The 21962-nt window shown below is 42.7% G+C and overlaps 1 protein-coding gene across 1 annotated transcript; it reads right to left on the reverse strand.

Moving 5' to 3' along the window:
* Positions 1-288: 288 nt before the first annotated feature.
* Positions 289-1077, reverse strand: LOC138371571 (streptococcal hemagglutinin-like). The gene has a single exon (XM_069336455.1). It carries the CDS (start codon positions 1075-1077, stop codon positions 289-291), a length of 789 nt encoding a protein of 262 aa, XP_069192556.1.
* Between the last annotated feature and the right edge of the window lie 20885 nt (positions 1078-21962).

Raw genomic sequence — 21962 nt, forward strand, 5'->3', positions numbered from 1 at the left:
CGCAGGCCCGTAGGACACAGAACACAGACCGTAGTTCAGCCTCAATATTGCGCTCCGAAACCCTGCAATTTACGAGTATTGCACGAGCCTGCCAATTGCTGTTACTGCAGACCCCGCCAGCCGTACTAATAGCAAATGTGAATAGGGTGTGTGCGAGTGTTACTCTGAATTTAAAATGAATTCCCAGCTCGAGCTGTGGATAGGAAATTTCAAAGTTCCCCCCTCTATGGTATGTAACAAGCCACCTGTAATACTACGGGCTCACCATAGCCCGTGCTACTTGGAACTTTATGTTCCAGGTAGGGAATCTTTAACAACAACAACACCTGTAATAGCCCTAGAGTCGTTAGCCTCACTAGATATGGACCTAGAAAGGTCTGTGACTACTGCTGTTGTAATAGCCTTAGAGTCGTTAGCCTCACTAGATATGGACCTAGAAAGGTCTGTGACTACTGCTGCTGTAATAGCCTTAGAGTCGTTAGCCTCACTAGATATGGACCTAGAAAGGTCTGTGACTACTGCTGCTGTAATAGCCTTAGAGTCGTTAGCCTCACTAGATATGGACCTAGAAAGGTCTGTGACTACTGCTGCTGTAATAGCCTTAGAGTCGTTAGCCTCACTAGATATGGACCTAGAAAGGTCTGTGACTACTGCTGCTGTAATAGCCTTAGAGTCGTTAGCCTCACTAGATATGGACCTAGAAAGGTCTGTGACTACTGCTGCTGTAATAGCCTTAGAGTCGTTAGCCTCACTAGATATGGACCTAGAAAGGTCTGTGACTACTGCTGCTGTAATAGCCTTAGAGTCGTTAGCCTCACTAGATATGGACCTAGAAAGGTCTGTGACTACTGCTGCTGTAATAGCCTTAGAGTCGTTAGCCTCACTAGATATGGACCTAGAAAGGTCTGTGACTACTGCTGCTGTAATAGCCTTAGAGTCGTTAGCCTCACTAGATATGGACCTAGAAAGGTCTGTGACTACTGCTGCTGTAATAGCCTTAGAGTCGTTAGCCTCACTAGATATGGACCTAGAAAGGTCTGTGACTACTGCTGCTGTAATAGCCTTATGGCACAGCATTTGTTACATAAATAATTTGTATTAACTCAAAAGCGAGGGGAATTTATAGAAAATGTATAGTGTCAATTTATGCACAATGTAATGTACTTTTGTCACAATATTCATTCGGGTGTTGTAGAGCCTCGAGGCTGGTTTTATCGCCTGGAAATTGACGTAAGGAAGAGGAGTGTTGTCCATTGGTTCGAGGAGTAACGAGTTACAGCCTGTTGGAGACACAGTGTATACGTGTCGTGCTGACTGCCAACACCACCAGCCTGGTGAGTCAGTACCCTCGCCACCGCTCGGGTGAATTAGTTTCCTGGTGCCTGGGAATAGTTAGTGCCTAAAGCACTTGTTAAGACAGTCATTGCCCACAACAGCAGTTAGTTAGAACTGTTTCTACTATATGTTAACAGTTAGTTAATAACTATATTTACTATTATCATTAGTACACTATTCCTTCCCCTGGGAAAGGGTCAGGATAAGGATTTGGAATTGGACGGGAAAAGGAATGGAGGACAGAAGAAAATATATATATGCTGGTTAGCTTTGTAAACGTGTGGCCACGTATGTGGTAGAAAATAATAACAAAAAAACTTTGGGACTGTCGGAGATTGAACTCCGACCTGGATGAAGCGAGACCGGTGCTCTACCGTCCAGGAGTAGCCCCAAGCACACGCCCTTGACCACTACACCATGATATTCTACAGAAAGTAAGGAAGACTGACCCTCTAGGCGCATGCTACTTACAATGAGGCCCTCGACGCTGTCATGCTACTTACAATGACGCCCTCGACGCTGTCATGCTACTTACAATGACGCCCTCGACGCTGTCATGCTACTTAAAATGACGCCCTCGACGCTGTCATGCTACTTACAATGACGCCCTCGACGCTGTCATGCTACTTACAATGACGCCCTCGACTCTGGCATGCTACTTACAATGAGGCCCTCGACGCTGGCATGCTACTTACAATGAGGCCCTCGACGCTGTCGTGCTACTTACAATGAGGCCCTCGACGCTGTCGTGCTACTTACAATGAGGCCCTCGACGCTCGACCATTTTCATTGAAAGTAACCACATCAATTTTCCTTGTATTAGCGCTCCATTACATAGACACACTTGCCATCACTTAAATCAATTCAGGAACGTTGCTCAGCTCCTGGCGACTTTAACCACCTGGCAATTACCACGAGATACATGGCATTTACCTTTGGAAAGACTCTGTCATTTTGCCACTCAATCATTGATGGAATGACAATCTGATTGTTCTTCCTTATGAGCTATAATACGTGAACAATCAACCTCAACTGAGTCAATCTTCATCAACTGAGTCAATCTTCATCAACTGAGTCAATCTTCATCAACTGAGTCAATCTTCAACTGAGTCAATCATTGTGTTTAAGTCAACTGTTCTTAAAAGTTTATTCAAGCCTGTATCGCAACACCAAAATAATAGAGAGATATTTAGCATATATTTTAATAATTTAAAATGACATGATTTTTGTTTTCAATTAACTCCTTCCATTTCCCACAATTTTTTTTTTTTGTTATGAGAATTATATACAACCTAAATTAATTTGGTTTTCTTCAACAAGCAGTTTAGACAATGAAAGGTCAAGACGTTCCCTTATGATCATCAAGAAACTCAGAAGACGGGTAGAACAAAAAGTGATGATTGATGATCTTCACTATACTCTTGCATTAGTCTCGCTCGCTCTTTAATTACAGCAAATGAAAAGTAAAAAATACAACTCATATGTAGAGTGAGGAAGGAATTATATTGGCGTGGTACTCTATCCAACAGAGCCGGCTCTGTAATAAATAGAGTACTCTGTGATGAGTTGTGCTTCGCTGGCGGTCTCTAATTTGAGCACACTGGTGCTTACTGGGGGATACATGCGGACACAGGCCAGCACGCTGTATCCAGATGACTTCAACAACAATATATATATATATATTTTTTCAATATTAAAAACCAATATTGACGTAGTGGAAGGGAAAAGGTTTTGTCAGTGTCCATCACAGGTAACGTGGCGCTCCAGCACAGGTAACGTGGCGCTCTATCACAGGTAACGTGGCGCTCCATCACAGGTAACGTGACGCTCCATCACAGGTAACGTGACGCTCCAGCACAGGTAACGTGGCGCTCCATCACAGGTAACGTGGCGCTCCATCACAGGTAACGTGGCGCTCCATCACAGGTAACGTGACGCTCCATCACAGGTAACGTGACGCTCCATCACAGGTAACGTGACGCTCCATCACAGGTAACGTGACGCTCCATCACAGGTAACGTGACGCTCCATCACAGGTAACGTGGCGCTCCATCACAGGTAACGTGGCGCTCCAGCACAGGTAACGTGGCGCTCCATCACAGGTAACGTGGCGCTCCATCACAGGTAACGTGGCGCTCCATCACAGGTAACGTGGCGCTCCATCACAGGTAACGTGGCGCTCCATCACAGGTAACGTGGCGCTCCATCACAGGTAACGTGGCGCTCCATCACAGGTAACGTGGCGCTCCATCACAGGTAACGTGGCGCTCCATCACAGGTAACGTGACGCTCCATCACAGGTAACGTGGCGCTCCATCACAGGTAACGTGACGCTCCATCACAGGTAACACCAGCAATAGAACTGATTCCCCCATGCAGGTCGGCGTTCAATCCCCAACCGTCCTACGGGTTGGGCACCATTCCTTACCCTCCGTCCCATCCCAAATCCTTATCCTGACCCCTTCCAAGAGCTATATAGTTGTAAGAACTTGGCGCTTTCCCCTGATAATTCCCTCTCCTCATCTATCTCTATCTATCTTATCGGTGATATAAATCTTTCTTCACCTTTGAGTTTGTTTGTCACGTAGATCATAGTGTCCTGTAGTGATTTCCCTCTGAGTTGACTTTCGCAGTCAATCATAAACATATGATTCGTTTCTGCCCGAAACGCTTTGCGAAATAGTGGTTTCTGCCCGAAACGCGTTTCTGCCCGAAACGCGTTTCTGCCCGAAACGCGTTTCTGCCAAAGCGTTTCTGTCCGAAACGCTTTGCGTAATAGTGGCTTTAGGCATTGTATGTACTAGCTCTATCTATAAAGCCAACAAACTTTATAAAATCTCCTTATGTATGTACCTTTACCTAAATAAAAATTATTATTATTATTATTATTATATTTGATCCAGGTTCGATCAGAACCACTCAGAACGCGGAACTCGTAACATAGATCTGATTTCCATTGGATTTTTAAGTGGTTGTCAACAAGAGGATTCTTGACGACCTTAATAACAACTAATGATTCTTGACGGCAACTTAGTAATGTTAATTTCTAAATTAGTACAATTATAATAATGTGCATTATTACACCTCATTATACAAGGACACCTGCAGGAGGTGTCCTTGTATTTTTTCCCACCCGCTTATCTGGTGTTGTATTCTTTCCTATACACCTGCTTCATCATTGTATACTTCACTAATTCTTTCCTATACACCTGCTTCATCATTGTATACTTCACTAATTCTTTCCTATACACCTGCTTCATCATTGTATACTTCACTAATTCTTTCCTATACACCTGCTTCATCATTGTATACTTCACTAATTCTTTCCTATACACCTGCTTCATCATTGTATACTTCACTAATTCTTAAGCTTTATTTCCTATCAATCAAGCTTGGATAAGTTTGGTTGGCCAGGGAGGAGAGAGAGCCAGAGAAGAGAGCTCATTGCGTTAGTGCTGGATGAGGGATTTCCTCTCACAGGAAGAAAACGTATCATTCATGTGTAGACGATGAGTCAGTGTCTATGTATTAATATAATACATAGGCGCAAATAATGCTTGGACGCACATAATACATGGACCCAATTAAGACATTGACCCAATTAATACATGGCCGCAAATAATACATGGACGCATTTCTTTCATTAACAGTTAAGTCATCGGTAGTGTAGTGGTAGCGTGTGCGACTTGGCAATACCCTGGTCGTAGATTCGCATCTACCTCTCTTACCAGTAGATTTCCTCAACTAAGCCTACCAATGTGGTTGTATAGGTCCCATAGTGCTCATCAACTTAGGTCTCATCATACAAGCTGAGACTTTGTATATTTATTTTGTTTTAATTTGAACCAGTTATCAAGAAAACCAAATTCAACCATAATGATATTTGTTTTAACTTTTAGGCCTCTAATAGCATCTAAATAATTAACTAGTTGTCTCGTTAGAGATAAAAGATGGCCCAGTTACTCTCTAAATACCTAACTGGAATCTCTTTTCCCCGGTAATTTCAGCTTAAATTAAGATTTGGTCAAAACGAATCCTGTGAATTATAATTTCACAGGACATTTGACAGGACTGAGCGTTAGGGTGTTTTTATCACTATATATTTCACACATCTCAATCTATTTTTCAAGATGCTATTTTTCAATGGCACCTTTAGTCGCTGTCAATAAAACTGTATCACCAGTACAGCAGAAAACATTAACCTTAATAGTGCCTTTGCAACAGGAAGTTCTTCTAGCTTTGAACTTTTTCTACAATAGATCAAAATAGGCAGGAAATAATAGGGGGGGACTTAAAACAGACCACTTTGTTCGACCCCATTTTTAGTGAAGAACTATTGGAAAGCTGTAAATAATTTAATATCAGTTAAAAAAGTTACTAATTCATGGGAGTGAAAGACTTAAGGGCCGAACCAGGCCATCCATTGACCAGGGTAAGCCCTGAGCTATAATTAATGGGGGAAAGGGGGACGCTGAGCCTGATGAATCGTGCCCAGACTGTGGACGATTCGAAGAAAAATGAATCGTTAACCTGTGACGCAGCTCAGTCGAGTCAATTTATGACTGATCAAGATGGCAGCGTTTGAGGATGGCATCCATTGAGTTGCCAGTCAACACACTGAGTTGCCATTCTATCCTCACTGGCCTGTTGGGTACAACCCGTCTCAGACCCCACTGAGGGCGGCCTTGCACAGTACTCTTAGACCACAACGAGGCCAGTAGGTCCAGGTCAGGGCCTAAACACAGCAAATTTCAAGGTTGCTCTTGGTCAGGTCCAAGTATTTCAAGTCCTTCGCAGCGACAGGGGTCGTTCCAATCTTCTCCTTGACCCAGTTGATGATTGGGGGAGGGATTGAACTTGTCGTCTTCGGCCAGATAATGCACAATCAGCGTAAAACAGATGACCTGAGCGTCCAGGAATCCCTGCGTTGAGTCCCTTAGTGTAGAGCCAAGATGTTTCTGGCCTACGGTGTGTGTCCCTTTCAAAGGGAATCCTCACCCTCTTGTATCACCGTATAGCCCCTTCTACCTCAGTCAGTCAGCCAGATACAGGACAATATCGTCATGACATTTCACCGGAATTCCGTGCCTTTTCGCCGGGCAGGTTTGGCAGATGTGGCCGAGAGTGCTCTTAATGTTATCTTAGGTAGTATTCTGAGGTAGTTATCTTAGGTAGTAATCTTACAAAGTTATATTAGGCAGTATTCTTTGGTGGTAATCTTTAGTTGTGTCAGGTAGTTAGTTATCTTAGGTGCGACAGCGAGGCTTGATATCTGAGTGGACAGCGCTCTGGTTTCGTAGTCCTAAGGCTCCGGATTCGATCCCCGGTGGAGGCGGAAACAAATGGGCAAGTTTCTTTCCCCCTGATGCGCCTGTTCACCTAGCAGTAAATAGGTACCTGGGAGTTAGACAGCTGCTACGGGCTGCTTCCTGGGGCTATGTAACAAAAAGGAGGCCTGGTCGGGGACTGGGCCGCGGGGATGCCAAGCCCCAAAATCATCTCAAGATAATCTCAAGATAGGTTATCTTAAGCTATTTTAATAGATAGTTATCTTAAGCAGTTATCTAAGGTATTAATAATACAGAGTAATATTAGACTGTAATCTTACAAAGTCAACTTATATAATAACCTAAGGTAGTATTGACCACGAGTGATCTTCAGTGGCTTTCTATCCCCCGGTAGAGAAGATCAATATCCACTAAATCCTTTTATCTGGCTTCGTCCCCAAATGTGGCACTTAGGATCCGCTCCCACAAAGCGTATGATCAATGTGTCTGTGGTGGAGCGGATTTTATCAATCTTACGATTTGCCTTATTGATGAGGACGCTCTTTACTCTTTTACATTTGGGGGGAGGAATTGGAACGTTCGTAAATCGTGGTTATGATTGTTTGCAACAATGGTTTAGAAACATCAATGAAAAGTGTTGATTTCAGTTGCAAATTTGTCTCTCGCGGTGTGTTGATGTCTCTTAAGGACATCAATGTGTTTGAAGAAAATTGCTTTTTGGTTGCAAAGGATGATGAAAAAAAACTCTAACGTCGGATGCTTTTTTGCGATTTCACGGACATTTAATGTTTTTTTAGGTGTTTAAGCGTTCAATCCTATACTTGATTAACTTGAAAATCCTTATCCTTAACTTAATCCTTATACTTGATAGGATTAAGATATAAAATCATTGGTCAACTACTTGGTTCAGTTCTTCCACATAGGTCTATTTTCTTCACTATAGGCTTATTTGCAGATGCTCAGATTAATTGGCAATTATAGTGGGAAGCTGAGTCTTGTCAGCAATTATATTGCAATTATCAATATTATGGTAGAAAGGTTGAAAAGTTGAAATATATTTTATAATTATGAACTTATTTGCGTCCACATATTACCTCATGACCTTATTTGCGTCATTTGCGTCATGGGGGTAGAAATATAACAGGCAAAATAATCAACGGTCTTATGCAGGCTTCCATCTCATTTATTTTAATCAAGCTGAATGTGTCTCAAAAATATTATTTCTCAGGAAAACAGCCAGAATATAAATATATTGTGTTGGTGCTTGCATTATAGCACCCCAGAGGCTTCCAAGCTTCAGTCGTAGGCTTCCAGGAACATTCAAGCTTAAATCGTAGGGTTCCAATATCATTTTAACTTTAAGTGTAAAAATCCACCAACATATCAGCTTGAAGTGAAAGCTTCCGAGAACATTCTAACTTGTCTATCAAGCGTTTCATTCACGCTTGAAGCTTATGTTCGCTTTGGCATTGTGTGTGGCCGCCTAAGCTTCCACCACCAGCAGCAGCAGCAGTCCAGCTTGAAGCTTGGGCTTCTAAAAGCATTGTATAGCAGTCGAGGACGAATACCAATCTACTTAGGGGATCAATTAGCAATATTGCGAGTGGGCTAATTGCTCTTTTTTTCACAGAAAAAAAATTGTTTAGTGTTGCATATCTGAAGAGAGAAATTCCTGCTTTGTTGCAGCGTGTACACGTAGACTAACCGGCTGAGTTTGTGGAAGCAAATACATGGACGCATTGCATGGACGCAATTAATGCATGGACGCAATTAATGCATGGACGCAATTAATGCATGGACGCAATTAATGCATGGACGCAATTAATGCATGAACACAATGCATGGATGCAATTAATGCATGGATGCAATTAATGCATGGATGCAAATAATACATGGACGCAAATAATGCATGAACACAATGCATGGATGCAATTAATGCATGGATGCAAATAATACATGGACGCAAATAATGCATGGACGCAATTAACGCATAGACGCAATTAATGCATGAACACAATGCACGGACGCAATTAATGCATGGATGCAAATAATACATGGATGCAAATAATACATGGACGCAAATACATGGAAGTCAACATGCAAGTGCAGTATGTCCTGTCCTTGTTGAGTTTGAACTCTTGGGTCCCGCCTTTCTATTCTCTACGTGTTATGACGGTGTTTATAGCTTAAGGATCGTTCACGCCAAGCGGCTGTTACCTAGTGATGGTCTTACATAAGTTTACTAAAGATTAACCTATCTAGCCTCGTGAGGGTTAAGCGAATTTCAGCTGGCATTGCACACGCCGCTGATGCTATTCTCCCAATGTTTAGCTCTGGCGAACAATTTAAGAGCTATGTTGTTTTAAAGTTGTTGTTTAAGATTCAGCTACTGGGAATACAAAGGTCCAAGTAGCACGGGCTATGGTGAGCCCGTAGTGGACTTACCTGGCACAGGAGCGGGGCTGTAACTGAGCCCTAGAGCTTAGAGCTAGCTTACGTAGTCACTGTGCCTGAGCACACCTGCTCACAACTACCCTTACCAGGTGTTCAGCTTTAATGATTCAACCATTTGCCTTCCCACTATCTAACAATGCCTTTGCGACCTCTTTTACAATCAATTATTTGTCTTCCTTTGATTGTGAACTCATTGTAAAGATTTTTACTCAGATATTTGCTGCTGTGTTTTTCCCCCGCAATCAAAACACAGAATCGAGACTTCTGAGATGTTTATCTGTTATCTGACATATCAATATTCCTCCCCATTAATTTCAGGTTCAAGACAATCCTGTTGTATTAGGCAATATAAATGATTCATGTAATACCAAATTCAACATTTGTGTATCAACAAATTTTGCATTCTTGGTCCATAAGGTTCAGAACTATGTTGTCTTTCATGGTCGTTTAAATGACCATTTAGCCTTAAATGGATATTATTTCGAAATAGAGAGACTCGGGTAACAAATTGAAATGTATATACAAGGATTGGACGGTGGCATATATATATATACACTGAGAGGTATACTGCGCTTCTTGGTGTATATACGCTGTGAGTATATTTTGGCTCTGAAGTATGTTCAGAGCCAAGTGTCCTTACTGGTTGGTCAGTATACTTGCTGGTTGGTCAGTATACTTGTTGGTTAGCCAGTGTACTTGCTGGTTAGTCAGTTGGTCAGTAAGCTGTTTGATCAGTATACTTGCTGTTTGATCAGTATACTTGCTGTTTGATCAGTATACTTGTTGGTTGGTCAGTATACTTGTTGGTTAGCCAGTATACTTGTTGGTTGGTCAGTATACCTGCTGGTTGGTTAGTATACTTGCTGGTTGGTTAGTATACTTGCTGGTTGGTTAGTATACTTGCTGGTTGGTTAGTATACTTGCTGGTTGGTTAGTATACTTGCTGGTTGGTCAGTATACTTGTTGGTTGGTCAGTATACTTGTTGGTTGGTCAGTATACTTGCTGGTTGGTCAGTATACTTGCTGGTTGGTCAGTATACTTGTTGGTTGGTCAGTATACTTGTTGGTTGGTCAGTATACTTGTTGGTTGGTCAGTATACTTGCTGGTTGGTCAGTATACTTGTTGGTTGGTCAGTATACTTGTTGGTTAGCCAGTATACTTGTTGGTTAGCCAGTATACTTGTTGGTTGGTCAGTATACTTGTTGGTTGGTCAGTATACTTGTTGGTTGGTCAGTATACTTGTTGGTTGGTCAGTATACTTGTTGGTTAGCCAGTATACTTGTTGGTTGGTCAGTATACTTGCTGGTTGGTCAGTATATTTGTTGGTTGGTCAGTATACTTGTTGGTTGGTCAGTATACTTGTTGGTTGGTCAGTATACTTGTTGGTTGGTCAGTATACTTGTTGGTTGGTCAGTATACTTGTTGGTTGGTCAGTATACCTGCTGGTTGGTCAGTATACTTGTTGGTTAGCCAGTATACTTGTTGGTTGGTCAGTATACTTGCTGGTTGGTCAGTATATTTGTTGGTTGGTCAGTATACTTGTTGGTTGGTCAGTATACTTGTTGGTTGGTCAGTATACTTGTTGGTTGGTCAGTATACTTGTTGGTTGGTCAGTATACTTGTTGGTTGGTCAGTATATTTGTTGGTTGGTCAGTATATTTGTTGGTTGGTCAGTATATTTGTTGGTTGGTCAGTATATTTGTTGGTTGGTCAGTATACTTGCTGGTTGGTCAGTATACTTGTTGGTTAGCCAGTGTACTTGCTGGTTGGTCAGTATACTTGTTAGTTAGCCAGTATACTTGCTGGTTGGTCAGTATACTTGTTGGTTAGCCAGTATACTTGTTGGTTGGTCAGTATACTTGTTGGTTAGCCAGTATACTTGCTGGTTGGTCAGTTGGTCAGTATACTTGTTGGTTGGTCAGTAAGCACTTGCGGTGGCCTCAATAGCCCTGCAGATGTTGACAGGTGTTAGGGGGTGAACACCTGTAACCCAAGGACTTCACAGACCAATACAAACACCGGTCACTCACCATCATGTCAACTGGCAACGCTGGCAAAGTAACAAGCGAATCAGATCATCCGTGTCGTGTGATCTGATTGGCTAACGGTCTCGCCCTTATCAATACCTAACGATAACAGTGATTATTCTAAATAAAATTCTCCATTTTTTTAAACTGTTCACAAATAGAGTACCATACCCTTATTATGTGATTCCCATACCCCCCCCCCAAAGGGTATGAATACCCCCTAGTTAAGTAAGCCCCCTCCCCTAATCCCCCCCTACTCTAATTGACCGTTATCTATATTGGACGATTTAGACAGATGGACACATTTCGTTAATTTTCGTAATTACGTTGAGAGTCCTATGTGTCATAGTCCTTCAGATATCATGATCTATTGACAGGTGCAATTACAGAATAAATTGACTCTAATTACCGAATGATGATTTAAGTGTAGCATTTTGAGATGAGGGTCATACAAACGAGCCCCTTTGCTCTTTACGAATGATGTGTAATATACGGATTTGAAGTGTCTGTATGGATGATATGGTGTGTTAGGGGGGTCATATGGGGTTTAATGGGTGTTAATGGGTGTTAAATGGTGTTAATGGGTGTTAAATGGTGTTAATGGGTGTTAAATGGTGTTAAGGGGTGGCGGCAAATGGGTGTTAAATGGATAACTTCGTCAACAACTTAAAGTCTCGTCTGGAACATGTAAGCCATTAACATCCGTCACCTGTAGCCACCTGCCACAGGTAACGGTAGCCACCTGCCACAAGTAACGGTAGCCACCTGCCACAGGTAACGGTAGCCACCTGCCACAGGTAACAATAGCCACCTGCCACAGGTAACAGTAGCCACCTGCCACAGGTAACGGTAGCCACCTGCCACAGGTAACAGTAGCCACCTGCCACAGGTAACGGTAGCCACCTGCAACAGGTAACGGTAGCCACCTGCCACAGGTAACGGTAGCCACCTGCCACAGGTAACGATAACCCAACCTGGTCCTGGCAATCACTGTGTCGCACAGTCTGGTGGACATTTTGTGCTGCCCATAGATATAGGTTTCAGATCTGAACAAATCATTGTCTTTTAAGCCGGTGCTTTCAGGTCGTTGGGGGTCAGTAATTTATCTCCTGTCAGACCTGAGTGTTTGGAACAATATTGTCTTGACAGCAAAGATGGGGATACTTAAGTCTAATTCAACTTTACCTTTGTTGCACACTAATTTGGCTGCAATGTCCGTGTCATTATGATGGGTTATATGTTTGTAAGAGAGTACTCAAAGGAGATTCGAAACCCTTTTCTCTGTGCAGCGATTAGGTCATTTATAATTGCTAATATGAAGTTCTTGCTGTCGATCTTCCAGGAGAATTTTCAATTACTTGAAGAGTACACTGTGAATCACAAAATATTCCTCCTGTGTTTTTTTAATATACTGGTAGCAAGTTGTAATGCTGCTAGTTCTGCTTGTGTGGAGGTCAGCCAGTTATTTAACCTGACACTGACAGTCTGTGTGCAAATATTATTTCTCTAAAACCTACATGCTGCTGCTGCAGTCCGTCCAGTAGAGGATTGGACTGAGCCGTCGGTGTAGACACAGTGCTCGTGAGATCTTAAATTGTCGATGGAGGAGGCAATTGTTTCAAGTGTGTTTGAGAAGAGCAAGATTCTCAGAGACAAGACTTTAAAGTGGCAGCATAAACACTTCGTTAAAGTCTGAATCAATAGAAGTTAAAAGTTTGCATTAACGAAGCATAAATGTCATCATTGGCATAACATTAAAGTCTTTGACCAATCTCCATAAATACTACCTTCAACTCAGGATAAGAGTCTGTATCACTAAGATTAAAGTCTGCTTCACCACGTGATAAAAGTCTGCATCACCAAGGCATAAAAGTATACATCAAACCCACACATAAAAAAGTCTGAATCAACACGACATAAAAGACTGCATCAGCTAATTTTCACCTTTACCTCAACTTTTTTTTCCCAGTCGATGAATATTACAGTTTTAAAATAGTTTTCAAACAAAAATTTGGGCCCATCAGGGTTATGGACGTTCATTTTCGCTGAAATTTAATATTAAATGCAAAACGGGGCTTTTTTTTCGAGGGTTCACTCGGATTGATCGTGGAAATTGCTGGGCATTGTTGGCAAAAATAACTTTCATGACGGATATCACATAGTTTATTAGAGTGTAAAGATAAGCAGATAATAACCCCCAATTTTCGGGAATGGAAGTCATTTTAGTTAAACTAATCGCATATAATCACAAAGTGACCGAGACTTGGGGACATTTGATTGTATTTGGAATTGGATGGGTTCTACCTGAATGGGGTTATGGGAGTTCGTCTACTCCCCAAGCCCGGCCCGAGGCCAGGCTTGACTTGTGAGAGTTTGGTCCACTAGGCTGTTGCTTGGAGTGGCCCGCAGGCCCACATATACCAAGTTGATGGGGTTCTGGGAGTTCGTCTACTCCCCAAGCCCGGCCCGAGGCCAGGCTTGACTTGTGAGAGTTTGGTCCACCAGGCTGTTGCTTGGAGTGGTCCGCAGGCCCACATATACCTGGTTGATGGGGTTCTGGGAGTTCTTCTACTCCCCAAGCCCGGCCCGAGGACAGACTTGACTTGTGAGAGTTTGGTCCACCAGGCTGTTGCTTGGAGCGGCCCGCAGGCCCACATATACCTGGTTGATGGGGTTCTGGGAGTTCTTCTACTCCCCAAGCCCGGCCCGAGGCCAGGCTTGACTTGTGAGAGTTTGGTCCACCAGGCTGTTGCTTGAAGCGGCCCGCAGGCCCACATATACCTGGTTGATGGGGTTCTGGGAGTTCTTCTACTCCCCAAGCCCGGCCCGAGGCCAGGCTTGACTTGTGAGAGTTTAGTCCAACAGGCTGTTGCTTGGAGCGGCCCGCAGGCCCACATACCCACCACAGCCCGGTTGGTCCGGCACTCCTTGAAGAAAACCATCCAGTTTTCTCTTGAAGACGTCGACAATTGAAGAAACGAGACCATCACTATTCCATTCAATCCAAGTTTATGCAGATCAGCGTTCAATCCCCGACCTTCCAGGTGGTTGGATCACTTTTCTCAAGTATTTCCTGAGATGCAGAGAGCATGAGGAGGATGACAACCCGAAGATCTTACGCGGTTACCATACAATAATGATACAACCAGGCGATGTATCATTGTATCATCTGATACATCTCTATACAACGTTTAGTAACGCAATCATGTCACGCGGAATACGTGAACATAGACGCGACGTCGAGACGTCAACCAATCCGTTATTTTTCACGACGTAAACTACTTAACAAAATGCGATCTGTTGTGGTACAGAGACAAACACACACACATCCCTTCGTTCACTTGAGAGGCTTTCAGGGAGGCTGAGACCAAGAGCTATGTACTCATAGTTGCAACTTGTCACACGCGGTTAGTAAATATGTGAAGACGTCACATACTGAATTGTTTTTAATGCCCTTTTCATTTCCCTTTGTTTTCGCTTCTGACAAGGGCTCTTACAATAAGACCGCCGATAAAAGCAAATGAAAAGTTTACTAATACACCCGACATCAAGAAGAATTTACATTCACATAGAGCGAACTTAGAATATACATATTTTGTTTACATATATACAAAAGCTGTATCCATACATACGGATACATATTTTGAAAACAAAATCTATGGCTGTGAGTTAGATAGGGTGACAGGAACTGAAATCAATCATTACATCATAAGTACAAATGTCGACATTTTGTAGAATTACGTGTCAATATCTATATTAATTCAGCATAGCAGACTTACATGACAGCTTGTTGCATGTCCTGGTGTCTTGGATTAAACACTGAACATCATCAATGATATGGTTCTGATCCGATGCGTTGGGAAGCATTTTAGGTAGACTGAGGTCATCCTTCCCCCTATGTTTGATCAGTCCAGCAACCAGGAGGCCTGGTCGACGACCGGGCCGCGGGGACGCTAAGCCCCGGAAGCACCTCAAGGTAACCTCAAGGTATGGCTAGGAACTGACCTCCCCAAAGAGGTCAGTCGTGACTCCTGGGGTCACGACTGGGAACCCACAATTGTTGTGTGGTTCCCAGGTTGGCTGTTTACTGCTTCCTGAGAGCTACACATTTGTCAGACCTGTATAAATAATATGCAAAACTATTCGCAGACGACGAGTCACAATAACGTGGCTGAAGTATGTTGACCAGACCACACACTAGAAGGTGAAGGAACGACGACGACGTTTCGGTCCGTCCTGGACCATTCTCAAGTCGATTGTGAGTCGACTTGACTCCCCATTCTCAAGTCGATTGTGAGTCGACTTGACTCCCCATTCTCAAGTCGATTGTGAGTCGACTTGACTCCCCATTCTCAAGTCGATTGTGAGTCGACTTGACTCCCCATTCTCAAGTCGATTGTGAGTCGACTTGACTCCCCATTCTCAAGTCGATTGTGAGTCGACTTGACTCCCCATTCTCAAGTCGATTGTGAGTCGACTTGACTCCCCATTCTCAAGTCGACTGTGAGTCGACTTGACTCCCCATTCTCAAGTCGATCTCACAATCGACTTGAGAATGGTCCAGGACGGACCGAAACGTCGTCGTCCCTTCACCTTCTAGTGTGTGTGGTCTGGTCAACATGCAAAACTATTTTCACAAAATATAATGTATGTATACATCATATTTACATTGTAACATTATAAGATAAATTACAATTATTTTTATTATATTCTAAGTGTTCTTGTCTTTTATTTTCACTACATATTTTCGATTTTCTTGTCTTCTAAGAAAAAATTCCGAGATTTTCGAAATTTAGTACATATCAATTTAAAGAAACATATTTGCATTAACCTTGCTATACTATATTTTACAAAATTCTCCAAAATAGCTTCAGATAATATGCACACTTTAAAATATAAGTTATATCACAGCTGGGTACAAATCCTCTCTTGTGACCAATGATTCTGTGTCCACAATTCCGTACACATCAATTCGTCGAGAGATAAATATATATATATATATATATAGAACCAACCCCATTACAGGTCTGAAGGTTTTTTTGCTTGTAAAATAAGTCAACGGAGTTTATTTGGCTTAGAAAGAGTGTAACATTTTGATGACTGCATGGAAAACATGGCACCAATATACTAAACTATAGTTTTGTTTGACACGAGAACAGGAGTTATTTTTACTTTACGTGATTTGTTGATATTAAGACAAAAAAAAAGAAAATCTATTGCATACAAACCATTGGTAAAGGTTCTCTGATTCGCTGGTTAATGCTTTCGCGAGAGAATTGAAGCTTTTTTTTCCCTGCAATATATATAGTGTGTGGCCAGGAAAAAGTATAGTTTCTGCAAGCTGATGAATTATTAAAATAATGGTTAGTCTACAGGATAACTGAAAATGTTCTCCAGAAGCAACCCTTTATTTTGGGGGGTTGAGAGAACAAGAGATAAAGATGGACTTGAGCAGAGGTGATGATGGACTTAGGAAAAGGTGATGATGGACTTATATGGCAGAAGTTCAGGAGAAACATTTGGAAAGGTGACCTGAACATTTTTCGAGCTAAACTGTCTCATCTGGCAATTACTCACAAGAAAGATGTTGTAACCCAACCCATTGCACCTTCTTGTATCCATCTATCCATTTATCTGTCCATCTATCTTCTTCCATCTGTCCCTTGAACCCCCTAGTCTCCATCCCCTTGGTCCTCCTCCCCCACCCTGTTACCCCCCCCCCCCCAACCTCTTTCTCCTTTCTGTCAGAAAATCAGAAAATGTACAGGTCTCGTCCCTTCCTTACCCCTGTCCCTCTTCTTTACTGCCCTTCGTCCTCCCTGTCCTCCTCCCCCCCCCCTCTATCCACCTCCACCCTCACCCCCCCCCCCCCCGTCCTCTCTGTCTGTCCTACACTATTACACTATGTAAAAGACACATCGAACACTTTATGTAGGGCATACGTAAATCTGTGTATCTATGTATTTACGTATGTAAATAAATAGGAGCATGTGTTACAGTGTCTTTCTAATGTTAACATGTAAATCTGTGTATCTATGCATTTACATATGTAGGTTAACTTAGCATTTTAAAAGCACCGAATCACCTTCTGTGGCTGATTGTTCAATAAACCCTTGAACTATATGTTTAACACATCTCTCACCCTGTCCATGGAGGACAGAAGAAAATGTATATATGCTGGTTAGCATTGTAAATGTGTGGCCACGTCTGTGGTAGAAAATAATAATAATAATAAAACTATTACTAAGAGGATAATAGGAGCACGTGTCGCAATGTCTTTCTAATGTTAAATGTCATCCACACAGAATATAATAGTTCACCTCTTTTTCGGCTCCGAGAGTTGGTTTTCAGTTTTTTATGAGGGAGAGAGATTCAAATTTATGGTACTGTGACCTTACTTTAAATAGTACGAAATTTCTGTTCATTTTCCAGAGATCAATGAATAATGGCGTATATCTCTATAAGAAAAAAATATGTTTTGATTTTTTTTAATATATTCTGGCGGGCTCTGTCAAAAATCGTCGTGGGGGTCTAAATGTGACCCTGGCACGCGGTTCCCTTTTGAATTGTGGCGACTCCGACCAGTCTATGTTCATCCCATACCCCAGACCATTCCCTCTGCCAATTTGAGTGAGGCTAGCCCCAAGCCTCTGGGCTCCAACTTTGGACAGACAAACAAACATTCTCTCCTATAGCATAGAATCAGACTACAGATAATTTATTTATCGTTATTGGTAGAGTAACGATAAATCGGAGCGGCTCGCAACCCGTTTTCTATTCCTGGGTCCTTGGTTTGGTTAGGTTCGGGCAGCTTAATACCTCATTTTAGAGACGTTGGGAACACTGGAAAGTACATTGTACTGTGAGAAAGTACATTCTATTTAGACAATTTACACTGCAAGGCGGTGAGCATCCACCTCTCACACGTGGGGCCTGACAGCTGAGTGGACAGCGCTCGGGATTCATAGTCCTGAGGTTCCGGGTTCGCTCCCTGGTGGAGACGAAAACAAATGAGTTTCTTTCACCCTAATGCCCCTTTCTTCATAGCCTGCTACATAGCCTTCGCGGTTTGGTGCCTTCTATTGATAATTACTTATTCTCACACGTGGGCTCCAGGTTCGAGTCTCCTAGTGCCCCAAGTGAATACAATGGATTACACAGTGCAGTAACGGCAATATCCTGGCAATAAGGGGCATTGTCGTGCAGCAGCGTGCAATGTTTTACCGTGCAGGACATATTGCTGTATAGAGCATCCTTGTCTCCCAGGAGAGCACGGGAGGCTGAGGGCGGAGGACCCCGGGATGACCCACATCTGGTCGACAGGATGCTGGAGGAGTTAGGATGGAGGTCACTGCATTAGTTAAGGCGGCTCTGTGGCTCTGTGGCGGCTCTGTGGCTCTGTGGCTGAGTGGCGGCTCTATGGCAGAGTAGTGGTGGACTACTGTCTCGCTCCGCGCTGGCAAACGTGCCGGAGATAAATATATATATATATATATATATATATATATATATATATATATATATATATATATATATATATATATATATATATATATATTTATATATATATATATATTTACACCTGGTTGTTGGATGTGCTGTGGGGGGGAGAGAGAGAGAGAGAGAGAGAGAGAGAGAGAGAGAGAGAGAGAGAGAGAGAGAGAGAGAGAGAGAGAGAGAGAGAGAGAGAGAGAGAGAGAGAGAGACGGGCGGGAGGAACTGAGAGAAAGAGAGAGAGAGAGATAGAGAGAGAGAGAGGAAAGGGAGAGAGAGAGAGTAGGGGAAAGAGAGAGAGAGATTGAGAGAAAGACAAGAAAGAGAGTGAGAAAGAAGGGGGAAAGAAAGATAGAGAGAGAGAGAGAGAGAGAGAGAGAGAGAGAGAGAGAGAGAGAGAGAGAGAGAGAGAGAGAGAGAGAGAGAGAGAGAGAGAAAGAGAGAGAGAGAAAGAAATAAAGAGCGAAAAAGACACACACAAAACAAATGACTGAGCGCGACAAATTGGAATGTTTATATTAAATAATAAAAACTTTAATTCTTAAAACACCCAAAAACTAGTTTCTAAAATAAACAACTAGTTTCACAGGTAGTTCTAACCTTTAACAACCTTCAATTTTGCAACCCCGGAAGCATACGAGATTAGAAAGAAAATAAATAAGAAACCTTTCAATTTAAGAAGCAATTTAAAAAATAAACTTTCTGGAATATTAGAGAGAAAACGAGGCAGAGAAAGACGGACTCTGAAACAAGGTAAAGTCAGAGAAAGGTGACGGAGGCTTTCGTGTGTGTCCTAACAGCGTTGTTAAGAGCCGTGAGAACACCCCCGTCCTCCTAAAGTTTCCCCAACGTCAAGAAATTGTCGTGCTAAAGTGTCCCCCTTAAAGCCTAAAATTCCACAGGACCTAAAACAGAAAACGGGACAGTACGTCACTTTTTCAAGATCGTTTGAAAATTACCTTCACAACACAACTGCTTTTAGGTAAATGTTTAAACAATACACTCTAGTGAAAGTGGGTCAATTGCTAATCAATATATCCTCAATAATCAATAATGATAAAAAACAAATACAAAAAAAAACCTTGATAATTGTACGTGCCTTTTAAAAAAGATCATTATCAGTTCATAAAGATTGATATAAAACATTTTTGCTTCAAAATTTGCTTCAAACTTTGCTTCAAAATTAATAGCCAACTTTACTGAAACTTACAATTTGATGGGTCTCAGAATACTCTAAGTTTTGATGGGACTCAGAATACTCTAAGTTTTGATGGGACTCAGAATACTCTAAGTTTTGATGGGACTCAGAATACTCTAAGTTTTGATGGGACTCAGAATACTCTAAGTTTTGATGGGACTCAGAATACTCTAAGTTTTGATGGGACTCAGAATACTCTAAGTTTTGATGGAACCATTCACGTCTCTTCTTGCTTAGTTATTGTGCTTCTTAATTAATGCTTAGGTTATATATACACCTTAATGTTTATGTTACGATGCCTCTTCTTCTTACTACAAGTATCTTCTTGAGGTTATCTTGAGGTTATCTTGAGATTATCTTGAGATTATCTTGAGAGGATTTGGGGGCATAGCGTCCCCGTGGCCCGGTCCTCGACCAAGCCTTCTTTTTGTTACACACCCCCATGGAAGCAGCCCGTAGCACCTGTCTGACTCCCAGGTACCTATTAACTGCTAGGTAACAAGGGCATCAGGGTGAAAGAAACATATTTGCTCATTTGTCTCCGCCTCCATCGGGGATCGAACTCGGGATCTCAGGACTACGAATCCGAAGCGCTGTCCACCCAGCTATCAGGCGCTATTGTAAGTATACAATACGTTCTGGTTTGATGAGAGATTTGATAGTGTTCCTGCAGGATTATTTTGCACAGTTGATGACTGTGATGTTAGAAAATAGGTCGCTATCCTACACAGTTGATGACTGTGATGTTAGAAAATAGGTCGCTATCCTTCACAGTTGATGACTGTGATGTTAGAAAATAGGTCGCTATCCTTCATAGTTGATGACTGTGATGTTAGAAAATAGGTCGCTATCCTACACAGTTGATGACTGTAATGTTAGGAAATAGGTCGCTATCCTACACAGTTGATGACTGTGATGTTAGAAAATAGGTCGCTATCCTACACAGTTGATGACTGTGATGTTAGAAAATAGGTCGCTATCCTACACAGTTGATGACTGTGATGTTAGAAAATAGGTCGCTATCCTACACAGTTGATGACTGTGATGTTAGAAAATAGGTCGCTATCCTACACAGTTGATGACAAGCCTTGATGATTAGCCTTAAGCCTAACACCAAACTTGATGGATGCGCTGTAGTCTATTGTGGTGGTCTTAATAACCCTCCAGAGGCTGAATGGCCTTAAGCCCATCGTTAAACTTGGTGGTTGGTCGGTAAGCTGTTATGGTGACCTTAATAACCCTCAATAGGATGATAGGTCTTAAGCCCTATGCATGCGAGGAGTCACAATAACGTGGCTGAAGTATGTTGACCAGACCACACACTTGAAGGTGAAGGGACGACGATGTTTCGGTCCGTCCAGGACTTAAGCCCTGGTGTAGGGCTTAAGTCCTGGTGTAGGACTTAAGCCCTACACCAAACGTGCTGTTTTGTCAGTAAATTGATGTGACGATCTTACAAAAACATATATATCTTACATAGGCTTCGATCCCAACACCAAAAGAAACCATAATTCCTTCCCTTAAGTATACTGAGATTATAGGCTGCTACTGTTGTTGTTCAACTGCTCGGAACAAACATCTCCAAGTAGCACGGGCTATGGTGAGCCCGTAGTGGACTTACCTAGCACAGGAGCGGGGCAAGTAGCACGGGCTATGGTGAGCCCGTAGTGGACTTACCTAGCACAGGAGCGGGGCAAGTAGCACGGGCTATGGTGAGCCCGTAGTGGACTTACCTAGCACAGGAGCGGGGCAAGTAGCACGGGCTATGGTGAGCCCGTAGTGGACTTACCTGGTACAGGAGCGGGGCAAGTAGCACGGGCTATGGTGAGCCCGTAGTGGACTTACCTGGCACAGGAGCGGGGCAAGTAGCACGGGCTATGGTGAGCCCGTAGTGGTCTTACTTGGCACAAGAGCGGGGCAAGTAGCACGGGCTATGGTGAGTCCGTAGTGGACTTACTTGACACAGGATCGGGGCAAGTAGCACGGGCTATGGTGAGCCCGTAGTGGACTTACCTGGCACAGGAGCGGGGCAAGTAGCGCGGGCTATGGTGACCCCGCAGTGGACTTACTTGACACAGGATCGGGGCAAGTAGCACGGGCTATGGTGAGCCCGTAGTGGACTTACCTGGCACAGGAGCGGTGCTGTTACTTTTCTCTGAGCTGTT

The sequence above is a fragment of the Procambarus clarkii genome, chromosome 36, assembly GCF_040958095.1.
Source record: "Procambarus clarkii isolate CNS0578487 chromosome 36, FALCON_Pclarkii_2.0, whole genome shotgun sequence".
NCBI classification, from domain to species: domain Eukaryota; kingdom Metazoa; phylum Arthropoda; class Malacostraca; order Decapoda; family Cambaridae; genus Procambarus; species Procambarus clarkii.

What these genes read in the sequence shown, in the direction of transcription:
- LOC138371571 (XM_069336455.1), bottom strand. Translation starts at nt 1,077, where the DNA reads ATGCTGTGCCATAAGGCTATTACAGCAGCAGTAGTCACAGACCTTTCT.